This window comes from Corvus cornix, chromosome 3 (genome assembly GCF_000738735.6).
Source record: "Corvus cornix cornix isolate S_Up_H32 chromosome 3, ASM73873v5, whole genome shotgun sequence".
NCBI lineage: Eukaryota > Metazoa > Chordata > Aves > Passeriformes > Corvidae > Corvus > Corvus cornix.
Window position 1 is genome coordinate 53,108,146 of NC_047056.1, and position 13,672 is coordinate 53,121,817.

A 13,672-nucleotide genomic window follows, 5' to 3' on the forward strand; every position below is an offset into this window, starting at 1 on the left:
GGTCTAGACCCTTATCAACAGTAAATGCTATAACAGCTCTGACATGAGTAGTGACAGAAAAAATAATTATGGTACATTTTTTTATTTATCTTCAAAAATCTGATACTTCTTTGTTACAGATAAAGCACACTTCTATGGCATTAAAGAGACTTCTTTTACTAGTACAAAGCTTTATACTTACTGTGAAAGTAATATTCTGGATGGTGTACGTTAACTTTAGATCTTCAAAGCTAACAAATACGTTGTACTGAGTGTAGTTCAGGTAGCCCAGATGAGCAACAATGATTTCACTGCATTTCTGTGAACACACACAGAGAATAGTACATAGAAGGCTTCAAATTATTCCAGAACATGCGCTCTTTGTACAGGTTGGAGAATTTGTTTCTAAATGGTTCAATATTGATGATATTTATTATATAGCTCACCAATCTCAATCAGTCTGATCAGGACTTTCTTGAAAGATACCAGAGAGAGCAGAAGATACTGATAAAGTCAGTCAGGTGGATCAATGACTGAACAATAAACAGGGCCAGCTTTTCACTTAAGCTGGTGAAAGCAACTGCTTTCAGCACCAGGATGGATCTGAATAACTCTGTCGGGTCAAGCTGAAGAGATGGGGCTATCCTGTACTAACTCATTTTTTAAAGTTAATAAGAGAAAAGATAAAAGCCAAGTATATTGCTCTCTTGGCTGTGTAATTAAACCTAATGGAGCACTAGTAATTAATTTCTGCAAATTTCATTGATATGTGCATATATCTATATAAAAATAAAACACTTGACTTACTATATATGCTTATCATAAAAAACTTCAGCTATGGCCTTCCTCAAGGATTTGCATCTGGAGAAGCTGGATTGGATGTCTTTAATCTTAAAAATTTCAGTGCAAATTACATTAGAATATCCAAACATTCTTTCACAGTGACAAAAAAATTTAGCTTTTTCAGAACACAGTAGCCAGCTGATTTCAAGCAGACTCTGCAAGGTGTTGGAGAAGAATTTTTCTCTCCTCTGGAAGCTCACAGCCAATCTTCTGCTACAAAATTCCTTTCTTCAGTACTGCTAAATCTGTTTAGTGACTGAACAGGACCCACTGATTTACTGGGAAAGAGCAACTCTAACAAGAAAAAGGGGTCTTTAACAGGCAGTAGACAGAAGTCACAGAAGTAAACAGAAAAGTGATGGACAGGCAGCTGTCTTGTCAGCATCACTGCCCACATTGCCACTACAAATAAAACTGTCCTGTAGACTTTTTCCTGAGACGTGTTTAACAGACACATTCTTCTTATTTGCAGTGTAAGTAGCATGCACACAGATTTAAAGAAAATGCAGTACACCAGAGCTTTTTTTAAGCAAGTACATACTTGCGCACAACTGAGTAATCTTGTCCGATTATGAACCTGGTTGTTAACATATGGTGTGCTTCCATCCTTCACCACTCCCAGTACTTTGACTGTCACAGTCACATTCTTCTTGAGGGATACTGGAATTAAAACAGAAAACATTAATCTATTGCTACATGCAGAAATGAAATCTCACATAGAGTTCCAAAATCATTTAAAATACATATGCTATCCAAATACTACTCAGACTTACTCAGTTATACATTACTGGAGTAGGGGTATTTTTATATATAGGCAGTAAGTCACAAGCCCTTTACTGAATCTTGACAGATTAACAATTACTAATACAGTATTTCTCACATATATACAGGGAAGCTTTATTGAAAAATCAGTATCATTACAATCTACACACTTAATTCCCCCCAAAATGAAGAAAGAAATACACATATTATTTAGATACTACTGTTTTCACAGAAATAACAACTTTTCCCCAACTCCTGTTGCTTCCAATTCAATCAGTGCTGTCCATGTCTTTACCAAGGGAGGGGGGTGAAGTGGAAGAAAAGCATATCAGAGGAAAAACCCACCAACCACAGCCAGAAAGCAACAGGATCGTGCGTAACAGATGAAATTAAAGATACAATAGACAGGTTGCTATAGCAATTTCCTGAGAATTAGGTAGGAGTCTCACCATCGTGCTGGTCCAACTCAACTACGCAGGTCAGCCACAGCTGCTGGTTGTAAGTTGACAGTGGTGGCGAACTTAAATTAAATGGCTTCAGCTGTAAAAAACCCCACAAAGTTAGCACCAGCCTTTACACTGTTACATGACATAGCTGTAGTTACAACGATGAAAGGCATGTCAATCATGTTTGTGAGAATGTTTTTGAGAAGAGATTTATATGTGCTACTCCATGGACAGTGTGATAAGCAGCTGACATAGAAGTCTTACAGAGAAGTAGTTTAAACAGCACATTTATTTTGCACAGCACTGCAGTAAGGAAAGGTATGACTACCTAAAGCCCATCAAAGCAGCAGCAATAAAACAGGAATTCAGATATGAAAAACAAAATCCTGAGGCCTAGCCTGAATATAAGAAATAATTTTAGCACTTTACTTCAAAAATCAGATTTGTGGGCCTTCATCTGCTACACAGTTTTAAACTTGTTCAACTATAATTACAAAAAAGCCCTGTTTTCCACTAGGTTTTCTAAAAATCCCACATTCAGTTCAAAAGAATGCAAGATATCATTAAAGATAAAACCTACATGCAAGAAAGACTTCTCTAATTTGAAATCAAGATGTATTTTAAAAAAAATAAAATCCACCCACAGTACTGTATCAATCCAAATATATAGAGGTGACTAATAGGTTAAAAAAATGTCCCAGAGTATTTAAAAAAAATCCACAACAAAACCTTTTTAGTGCTTTCACAAAAAATACTTTAGATATTAAGTTGATAGTGAAGAGCCAGACAAACAAAAATGCAAGAACTGAGAACCAAAATATGAAAGCATTTAAGAACATGGGAATTTTCCTGTTAGAAAGCCAGATCCCGTATCTTGGTCACATGATAGTGAACAAATAACAAGAGAAAGAAGTATTTCTTTACAGATGATAGAACGGGAAATCACAAGAGAGACATCATTAGTTGCCACTGAGTGTATTGTTTTTCAATGCATGTTCTCAATTTCTGTTTCTGAACTCCCTACAAGAATCTCCAACATTAATTCACCAGGGAAAAACTCATGCATTTCGTTATCAGAAACTGCCTAGTGCAGAAACATCCTAGAATTCTCCACCTGACCTGCTCGCAACAGGAAGAGACCAGAAACTGCTGCTGGGCTACTCATGAGGTAACACAGTGGTAGTACAGTATTACATGTTCAGCTTCAAACTGGAAAGCACCACTAAGACATTTAGAATAACTGGAGGAAAGGAGGGAAATGTTTAACATTACTAACATTAAATAAAGCCATTCATATAATCCAACAGTATTTATTAACTCTTACCTTTAGGCTGTTATTTAAGTCAGTTCTTGCTACAGAAGTTTCAATTACATTAGGACCTTTACAATATATAAGAAGGAAGAGAGAAAATATATTGAAGTATACATATTACTGATAAATAATGATGTAAATACAGGCTTTCAAAAGACTGTACAAAATAACTCCCTGCAAAGCAAGTAAACAGTATTCCACTTTTCAGATGTTTCGGATAAAGGGTAAAGCGCTTGGATATTTCAATATAATTTATAAATCTGACCTGCATGTTCCTTTAAGCATCTCTGCCATAGTATTTCTAGGAATGATTAAATTGGAAGTAAATTATAAATCAAGAACTCCATGTCAGAAGCCCTGAACGTGTACTCTAAACTACTACAACAAACCACACAATATTTATATACATATATCCCAAGGTTTTTATGGGAGTGCAGTCATGAAAGCACTCAGCTACAGAAAAAGCTACCTAAGCACCGGTGGTTCTGTTGTTACAGCAACTCAAAGGTCAACAAGGACTGCAGAAAACACCTGAAAAAACTGCACGTTAAATAGCAGTACAAATTTTCCATGGCCAAACTGTTACCGCTACCTGGCTTACACGGAGCACAGTGTCCGTAATGCGCTGCACTCAAGGCTCAGGTACCAGGGCAAATGCATCCCATTGTATTTGGTGCATGATGCTAAAGCCTTTTTAAGTACATGTAGTACTTGCCTATACAATCACAGTAACAGCACTTTCTGACTAATGATGGATTTTCATTGCATTGGTCTGTTTAAGCCAAGGTATCACATGTTTGTTTAGCAACAATTCTCAATTTACTCAGATTGGCCCCCTCCTTTTCTACAGAAAACTGGGCTATCATATATTATGTGTATCATCACATCAATAAAGAAAACTGCATGGAAGCTGTATAAGCAATTTCTCCTGCAGCAGACAATCTATTTAATAAATAATTTCATGTCCAATTGTAGTCAGAGATGCTCAGCTCGTTATCAGAGCTTTTCTGCAACCACTCCTCCAATCACTCTGGATATGGACACACACACACACTTAGCATGTACTGACCAACACATCCACTCACACCCTACTGTATGCAGTAAAGGGGAAGCAATAAAACCATAATTTATGTTAGAAGAGACATACAGAGGACATCTAGTTCACACCCTTGTTTAATTTGATCAGGTTGCTGAGGGCCATGTCCAGTGAAGTCTCTAACATCTTTAAGGACAGAGACTCCCACAACCTGTCTGGGAAACCTGTTCCAGTATTTAACCACCATTATAGTGAGAAAAATTTCCTAATATCTAACTGGAATTTCTTGTGTTCCAGCTTGTGTTGCCTTTCCCCCTATCATCATGCACCTCTGAGGAAAGCCCCATCTTGTGTGTATCCCCTGATAAGGTGGTTCCAGACGGCGGTCCAATTTCCTTTTTGATATGCAGGAGCATGCGGTACTGAGGAGAAGAACGCACACGTTTTTATGTACACAAAACATGAAAGGACTAAACCAGGAAAGTGACAGGGAAGAGTAGGCAAAGATCTGTGACTATACAGCAGGTTGTGAACACACAGAGATGATGTATAGCAGGATAACTGCATGGAAGCTGTATAAGCAATTTCTCCTGACACGAGCAGGACATAAACACCTGTATTTGGGCCAGTAAGATCCCTCTGTCCAAATGGTCTCTCCCTGTATATATTTGGTCTGGTAATTTAACGGAATTTATTAATCCTCAAAATATGCTCTTTCAATCACAAACTCAGTATTACAAAAATTATGCAAGAAAAGCAGTTTCTCACAAAAACCAAAAACTTCAAAGTCACTACGGAGAAACAATGGAAAAGAAGGAAGTTTATAAATGAGCAACATGGGATCACTGTGCAAGAAGTATTTTAGGTTAGCTGTCATGAGAGCTCTAAACGTGCAGCACTGCTTGGGCTCCTGCAACCGCTCTAATAACAATATTAACCATCTTACAGACTTAAAAGGAAAAATTAAGAATTTCAGCCATCACAGACAGAATTTCATATTAGACTTGCAGTGCAACATCACCAACAGCCACCCCCTATAAAATCAGTTCTGTATCATTGAACTTTTCAGTTCTCAAGTACATATAAACCAGATTTTTGAAAGGCATTTTTTGTTTTAAAAAGCATAATTGAGTTTCAGTAGGTGTTCACAGTTGGTGAGCCATCACGTCAGTAATTAAGTCTTGACAAAACAAATAGAATTAGCCTTTTTTAAGGTTGTTTTTTTTTTTTTAATCGGAAGATAGGAACCAATACTGGAACAGAGAAATCACAGTCAAATTTTTAAGGACAACAACCAAGCAAATAATGAAGTTCTAGTGCTATAACTGCTACTTCTCCAGCAAATGATATATAAAAGCTTTTTAAAGCAACTGACCAAAATGATGCTGTGGCTGTATTACTAATAAATGAAGACTAATTTAAATAGTTATTGTTTTTCTTTTAGTCTTGCTCACTTAACAGAATCACAGACAAAGGCAAAGAACCACCCTGAGGTGATGAACTGCACAGCTACAGAAAATGAGTTCTGCACCTTGGATTTCCTTTGCACTTGTCTCACCCCAAAGATAACACAGACCCATTGGGAAAAGGGAAAGAAAGTGAGTGCAACTTGGAAAAAAGACCAAACAAGTCTGTCTGTCTTGGGTTACAAGAACTGTCTTTATTTCTCAGATGAAAAGCAAGATTTCTGCCAGGCTTCCCGAACTACAAGTAGAGATGTAGAGTGTGGTCAGTGGCATATTCAGGTAGCACAGAAAATATGGGGGTATCTCCCACACTTGCATTTACTTAGCGGGTTTGGTGAACTTTTCTCAGACTGTACCCTTTAATGAGGGAGCATTCTGTTGTTAGGGCCTCTCCTTCTATTCACAGGAAGCAAGCAGCTGTCAAGAAAAGCCACGAGGAATATCACAGTAATTGTTCTGTGAGTCTCCTCCCAAGGTAAACAGCATTCTTTTAAAAATATTTAAGTTATAATGAATTATGTCAGCCAAACTATCCAGCAGACCAATCTTACAAGGAAGAGAATCCCACAGCCACGCCAGGTCAGGTTCTGCTACTGATTAAGAACAAAACACTCAGTTTTGTCTTCCAGGAGCATTGCTTTTTGCCTAGTCTTACATAAAACACCTTTCTTTAATTTCTTGCAGCCTGGCAGTATAAGTACACAACTACAAATATGGTTCAATTTTAAAGCCAAATAGCCAAATTACACTAAAGTAAATAATTCCTTTTTTCCCCTTTATCATTCATATAAAATGTGCTTTTGCAAATGTGTTTATGCAGTATTTTAGGGGCCAAATAATGCCCTTCAGCATCCTTCAGCAAGTCACAGGAATATCAGCAGTTAACCTTTATGAACTGAAAGCATATTTAGGCCTTCGGCTGCTATAATAAATCAAACGAAGGTTTTATTTCACAGACAAATTTTATTATTTAAGGCTATTATGAAAAATCTATTCCCTACAAGGCACAGATGGGCACAAAAAGCCTGAACAGCTGTCTCCAATTAATCTGCCCTTCTTTCCAAGGCTGGCAGGACTGGATGGCTCCCAGGCCTGGGCAGCCCTTCTCCCTCTAAAGGAGGTGAAGGACAGGGCAGAGGTAGAGACAACCCAACAGACAGGTCAAAAAGTGTCAGAGAGCGGCACAGGAGAACACACTGGACATGCTGGGTGATGTGGAAGTCAGCAGCAAATCGGGGAAGAAGATAACAACCTAAAGTAATTCTTATATAGGGAGTGGGTTGCTTACTGACTAGTGATGCCTGAGATGGCCACCTAAAAACAGAGACTAGACAAGAATAAGGGAACAAAGGTACTTATTTGAAGGGCCTTCAAAGGCACACCTCGGGCAGTTAAAAGGCTCCACCCAAGATGGATCCTGAGTCACGAGTTCTTCACACTTTTGTAAGTTTGGTCCATTTGCATATCAGGATCAATTTTCCAATTACAACTTCAGTTAATGATGTAATTTCCCCAAGTTTACTCCCCTTCTTACAACGTTGGTTCACACATTTTGGGCCTAGGACAATCTGGGTGTCCTTGGAAAGCAAGCTTGGAGAGGCTTGTTATGTCTAACCAGCATGAGAGAACCGTAGCTAGCAGCCACAAGAAACTTCAGAGTTACACACTAGGCAGTATGGATTTGAAAAATATAAAAATTAAAACCTAAGGAATCACTAGCAGTCCCTCCCTTCCCCTCTACCTGTCTGTCATTTCTGTATTGATAAAGCTCTCCTGACAGCACAATATTAGTATATTTAACACTGCCATGGCAGCACACTGACTTATTTTTCAAGAATGTTTTAGCCCTGGAAAAGCCCTCTGGCATGAAATAAAGAGGGCTCCCTTGCTTTTCAACTCCCTAGTGATACTGCGTCTTTGTTGACCAGACTACCACAAATCTCTCTGATCTCCAGGAAAAGCACCCAGGCACTAACTGCTTAGCCTCCCAGGTCACATCAGGACTCTTCCAAAGATCTTCGAAACCAGAGACCTAAGCTCACACATTTAACAAGTGAAGTTCGTATTTTTACACTAAAATATTTTGTATTTCTGTGGCATTTATCACCCAAACATTTAGAAGGCTTTACGAACAGTTATCAGTGTCCTCACAGGAAATTACGTACTAGCACCACCACTTTACAGACAGAAATACAAAGAATTAATGTAGCAGTCTGCTGAAAAATTATGTTACAATGAAGCTGTTTTGTTTCATTTTACTGACTCTCCCCTGCAAAGCAGTTGCAAATGCTAAGTCTTTGTAGGTAGTACTCCCATGAAAAAGTGAGATGGAAGAAACACTTCCCTGTCCCTTGCTCAGACATCTCAGGAGCAGTAAGCTCATTAGCACTTAAATACATCCATAAATACCAACAGGTTTAGACAAAATGTAGGAGAACTGTAATCTTTTAAAAAGAGAACATCCTTACCTGCTATTCCTATGAAGACTGTCAGACCAAAACAAATAAAGAATACTACAAAGACCAGAACAAAATGCCTTTTGGACAGTGTATACAATCGCATCGGGGCCAGCCTACAGGAAGCAAAAGAACCACAGAATTAGTGTCAGTCATATTTCTAAAGGGTCAGAAAATAGACCCCATTCATTCTTCAACAAAGAAAATTAAACCAAACTCTGAGGTAACATGTAACACTAAGAAAAATAATATTAATGCTGCTTCATAGAGCAAGGATAACAACACGAATTATTAAACATATATATGTGCACACGTATCTGTGCTCCACAATGTATGAATTTTGCCCATTCTTTTTATGCTAGGGTTTTCTATTGTCCTAAGACTTGAGCAATAGAAAACATTTGTCAGAGGGAGAAAAAGTTGTGGTTTTGTTATTTCGTACATAATTAAATAAAATAATTTAAACATCCAAGACACTATGTCTCTTGCAATGACAGCTTAATTTAAAGGGACAGACATCACTAAGAACCCAGTTACCTGCACAGGATCTTGAAGAGCTGTCTATACCCCATAAATATACTTCACCCCTGCAGGATCATCCCTAACAAGGAGTAGGGCAGAACTCCAGATCTGCTAGATGTGCATGCTCAGGCTTTGAATTCTTGTCTGAGCTCCACCAAAGCTTGGGAAATAGAAACCTGAACTTAAGTTTACTATTGGACACCTAAAATACAAATACACATACAAACAATGTCATCTCTTGCACTATGCTTTGGTGGTTATCATTAGGTTAAAGACAAAATGGAAGGGGGGGGAGGGCAGGGTGTATTCAAAATACCAACTGCATTCCCTGGAGAACAGGTAACTTCCAGTTCTGTTAGCCTAAGGGAAATATGATCAAATAATTAATCCTAGATAAGGTATCCCTCCTGTATCTTCCTTTTTGTTAAACACATAATTCAAAAAATTCTTGAGTTACACCAGAACTGAGCCACTATATACCTGGCTTTCTACTGCTGTTCCAGTAGGTATGATCACAGGAATCTGTACAGTTTACATGGGAAAGCTGTAGGACTGGGGGGCTGATGGGGTGTATGAGCACCATGGCAAGAAATGAAACTGTAAGACTTCAATGACAGTGCTCCCTTTTAGCTTGGAATAAAACAACTTCTTTTTGCCAGCTGAATGGTGCTCTTACTGGTTCACCACATCAGCAAAGAATTGCAGAAAAGGTGGTGAAATTCTTCCCATAAGCCCAGCCTGAGCCCTGGGACCAGGTACCACATGCTGCATGCATGGCAGCCCTTAAAAGCAAAGCAAACAATTCACTTTAAACCAGTACAAGCCTTTGTTTTCTTTGAGAATCACTACATTCTCTCCAAATGAAGCACTAGCAAAAAAAAAAAAAAATTACATTATTCCTTCACTGTAAAGTTTGAGAGATCCAAATCTTAATTTATTAACACACAAAGGAGGTGGGAAAGGGGGGAAACCCCACAGAAGTAATGAGAACTGCAAGCAAGTAACTGCAAATGTTACGAGTCTGCACAAACTGGCCGTGCAGAACTCCAGGCAGAGCACCTGCAAAATACTTGCCATACATCTTTACACACAGCAGAAACTCTGCATCAGTCTAGATGTCAGAACAGCTGATTTTACAGCCAAAAAAGCCAAATCATACATGAAACTACCAAGTAATTACCACAGAAGCAGCGTCAGATCTCCGTCAGAGATCATTGCACAGAAGCCTCACAGACAAATATGATTTCGACTTTTAAAAACACCAATTAAGACAGGCATTTCAAACCAGAACTTGTCTGCACAACTTTAGCAGGGATATAACTGCAGTCTTTTTCTTAAATCAATATCTTAAAACCCCAGCCTTCATTCCTTTAAACCATGTGAAAGCTATTAAATCCGTACTAGTACAAAAATAACTAACTAAGGTGCATTGTTCTACCAGCTCCAGGGCTCCTTCAGTTCCACAGATGACCTGTTTACCAAAGTACACCAAGTATGGGATACTATCTTAAGATACCTAAGTATTAATCTTAACAAGAAAATCCTTGATTATAAAAACAGTACATAAAATGTTGACACGCCTAAATTAACTATAAGAGTTCAGGTGGATACCACATGCTTCATGGCAGAGCACATACTGAGGATCTCACAACACAGGGAAGTCCATGGGTCGAGCATAGCTGACAACTGGAAGAGTATCATGTTTGCAGTAAAGCATAACATGTAAGCTGTTCAGAACAGCACAAGTGTATTTGGACATCCACTTGACAGCTACAGACTGATGTAGGATACTTCTGACTTGCTGTGCATGCTCTTGGTTCTTTTGATAAGTTTCCTAATTTCAAAGTTTTTGCAGACACTTCAAAATGCATGATGTAAACATGAAAAGCAGCTCCCTCTCCACACTCCTTACAGGACAGTCACCAGTTCCCCACCCAGCCAACAGAGTATTACAACCACTGGCAATTAGCACCTTGATTTACTCATAAGCCAGAGTATGTGTGCTTGTGAGCTTTTGAAGAAACATGTTCCAGACACTGGCTCATTCTTTATTCCAGCTGCTCTCCGGATGGTGCAACACCTGGCAGTCAGAATGGGTAGGTGTACACCTACCTACCAACAGGGATGCTGGTACCTAACACAGACTGGAGACACAGAGAGGAGGGACATACCCTGTGTTTTCCTTTCATTCATACCTGTACTCCTCAAGTCTCACTTAAGCCACCGACTAAATGTGCTGCTTTAGAGGTCAGTAAGGCAACATGGACACTTTTATTAACAGCAAATGTAAGAACTCAGCCAAATCTTAACTACATTTCTCAAGAGGGCAAACAACAATTTATAGCATTTTTATCACGCTTCGTTGCCCCTCGCCGCAGTCGCAGAACTTTCTTGTGTAGATTTAAGTGTCTTGTTGCACCTATCACCAGCTGACATACAAAGCAGATAAAATCACCTTCCCATAAGTTCATTGTTTAACACCTGCCTTTGGGAAAGAGATTATATAAAGTTTATGAATATACATAAGTGCAAGTTGGTGATCCCCCACTGACAGCTTCTTTCTTACATTTGAATGGCCCAATAAAGCATGAAATGTTGGAAACACATTTATGAGAAAATTTTAAAAGGTTCCTCCCTCTGGAAGCACCTGTTCAAACAAGTAAAGAACTGTGCTTTGCTTTACCAGCAGAAGATGCTTTAATCAGCCCAACCACAGCAGTCAAACGCTCAGGACTAGCCATCCAAGTGTCTGCAGCTCTTTCAGGCAGCTTTTACCACCTATACTCAACTTTATCCTAATTCAGAGCTGTTTATAATTAACTTATGCCTGAAACTGACTGCAAAAGAGGAAAAAGCACAAAGATACAAACAAAGAAATGTTATATTTAGACATCTCAAATAGCAGTCAATAAAAACTAAACTGCACTAGTGCAACCCGTGACAGAGTGAAATTTGGAAATGCACACTCATAACAACTGCACTCTTTCAGTAGCCATTCATACATGAGATGTAAAGGTGAGTTACATCTTGCTCTTGGAGTAAAGTTTTGTCTCAAAAGGTTTAGCAAAATGTTTCTCAGGATATTCCTCATCTTCAAATCACTTCTCATGACTGTACAACAAAGTCTTTAATGAAGACCATCATGAAAAACAGACCCTGTTATACAATAGTTTTCACTTAAGACTGACTTTAAAGAAGAGAAAGCTGTGGCAAAACTGAGATTAAGCAGTAGGTAGGCACAGTTGATATTAAAATCAGAAATAACTCGCTTTTATGCACAGCAGTTTTTCTAAAATCCTAGCCTCAACATCTCTGCCTCCAACTGCTCTTCTCTATTTTAGGCTCACTCGCAAATAGAACCATCAAACCCACTTTGATTTGAATGATTACGTATGCTACCTACGTTCACAGTACTGGGGTCTATCCATACACCCTGCACTTGCTCATGGTTTAAAGACATTGCTTGCTTCGGTGTCCCTCAGAAGACCTTGAATTTCTTCTTGCAGATGTATTCCACAACGGTTAATAGCTAATGAGGCAGCACATGACTACATAAAAAGAGGCATAAAATTAACATTGTCAGCACTATACAGAACTGCTATATGACAACTGACAGATAACCATGGCCATGCTTTACCTTTATATGGTAAGTGGGGTGGGTTTGGCTTTTTTTTTTTTTTTAGTTCCAGTTTGTTGTATTCATTTAAGTCTGAATAATTAGTCACGGCTATGGCTCTATCCATGCAAAGAGATATCCGGGAAAACAAGTTTTTCTTTTTCTTTTAACAAACAATCTGAGAGTGGACATACCGGGGGTGGGGGGAGGTTTTATCCACCATAGGAAAGGGAAACTTACAGGGTTCCTCTAAAGAAAAGGGCAGTCACCACTCGGGCTTCTGAGTGGCGAACCACAGCCTCAGAAACATTCACTTAACCCTCAGCGGGCTGATTTCCTTAACGAGGATAACGTGTATAAACTGAAATTACATTCAGATTGCCCAAAGAGACTGGGGAGTCTCTCTCCCTGGAGATATTCAAGACCTGTCTGGACACAATCCTGTGCCTTATGCTCTGGGACTGACTCTGCTTGAGCAGGCAGGTTGGACCAGACGGCCAGTGACTGTGGTCCCTTCCAGCTTGGCCCATTCTGTGATTCTGTGAATGACAACACTCAGCTCCTCCCTCCGAGGACGGAGTTTCTTCACCCGGACCCGCACCCGCACCCGGACCCGGACCCGGACCCGCACCCGGACCGGACCCGGACCCCCAGCCCCTCAGGCTCGCGGCGCCCCCCGCGCCCGCCGCTCCTCCCCGCCCCCACTCACGGCTCCATCGCGGCGCCGCACGCGCAGTGCCGACACCTCCTCCGCGCGCCGCCGCTGCCGTGGCACAGCCGCCGCCGGCGCCGCGCGACGCCTTCCGCGTGCGTCACCGCGCGGCCGCCACGCGGCCCCAGACACGTCACGGGCCCCGCCGCGCCCCGGCCGCGGGGGAGCTGAGGCGGGGGCGGGGAAGCTACGGCGAGCCCGAAGGGCCAGGCGCCCGCGCTCGGCTATGGGCGGCGGGAGGGAGATCGGGAGAGACTCCTCGGGAGGGAGTGCGATACGGCACCACCTTATCTTTGGAGAGCCACCTTGCGGCGCCAGCACATGACTGGTCCTGCCCTGGCGGGCTCTGCGTGTTCAGAATCACAGTAACACAGAATCACGGAACCAGTTAGGTTGGAAAAGACCTACAAGATCATCGAGTCCAACCTATGACCTGACACCGCCTTGTCAACTACACCGTGGCACCGAGTGCCACGTCAGTCTTTCCTTAAACACTTTCAAAGATGGTGACTCCGCCACCTC

The 13,672-nt window shown here is 40.5% G+C and overlaps 1 protein-coding gene across 5 annotated transcripts in view; it reads right to left on the bottom strand.

The window, feature by feature from the left end:
- Window positions 1-13,672, bottom strand: part of TMEM181 (transmembrane protein 181) — a 36,860-nt gene that overhangs the window by 14,671 nt on the left and 8,517 nt on the right. The window contains exons 1-7 of one of the 5 annotated variants that reach the window (XM_039569019.1): window positions 13,148-13,220; window positions 12,226-12,370; window positions 8,313-8,416; window positions 3,355-3,410; window positions 2,034-2,124; window positions 1,364-1,482; window positions 182-298 (exon numbers count right to left, since the gene is read on the bottom strand). In XM_039569019.1, coding sequence (XP_039424953.1) covers window positions 182-298; window positions 1,364-1,482; window positions 2,034-2,124; window positions 3,355-3,410; window positions 8,313-8,406 — 477 coding nt within the window. In that variant the 5' untranslated portion in view covers window positions 8,407-8,416; window positions 12,226-12,370; window positions 13,148-13,220. Of the gene's footprint in view, window positions 1-181; window positions 299-1,363; window positions 1,483-2,033; window positions 2,125-3,354; window positions 3,411-8,312; window positions 8,436-8,837; window positions 9,026-12,225; window positions 12,371-12,489; window positions 12,581-13,147; window positions 13,221-13,672 lie in introns of those variants that run through there. The other 4 variants (XM_039569018.1, XM_039569020.1, XM_010400162.3 and 1 more) reach the window with 4 other exon arrangements.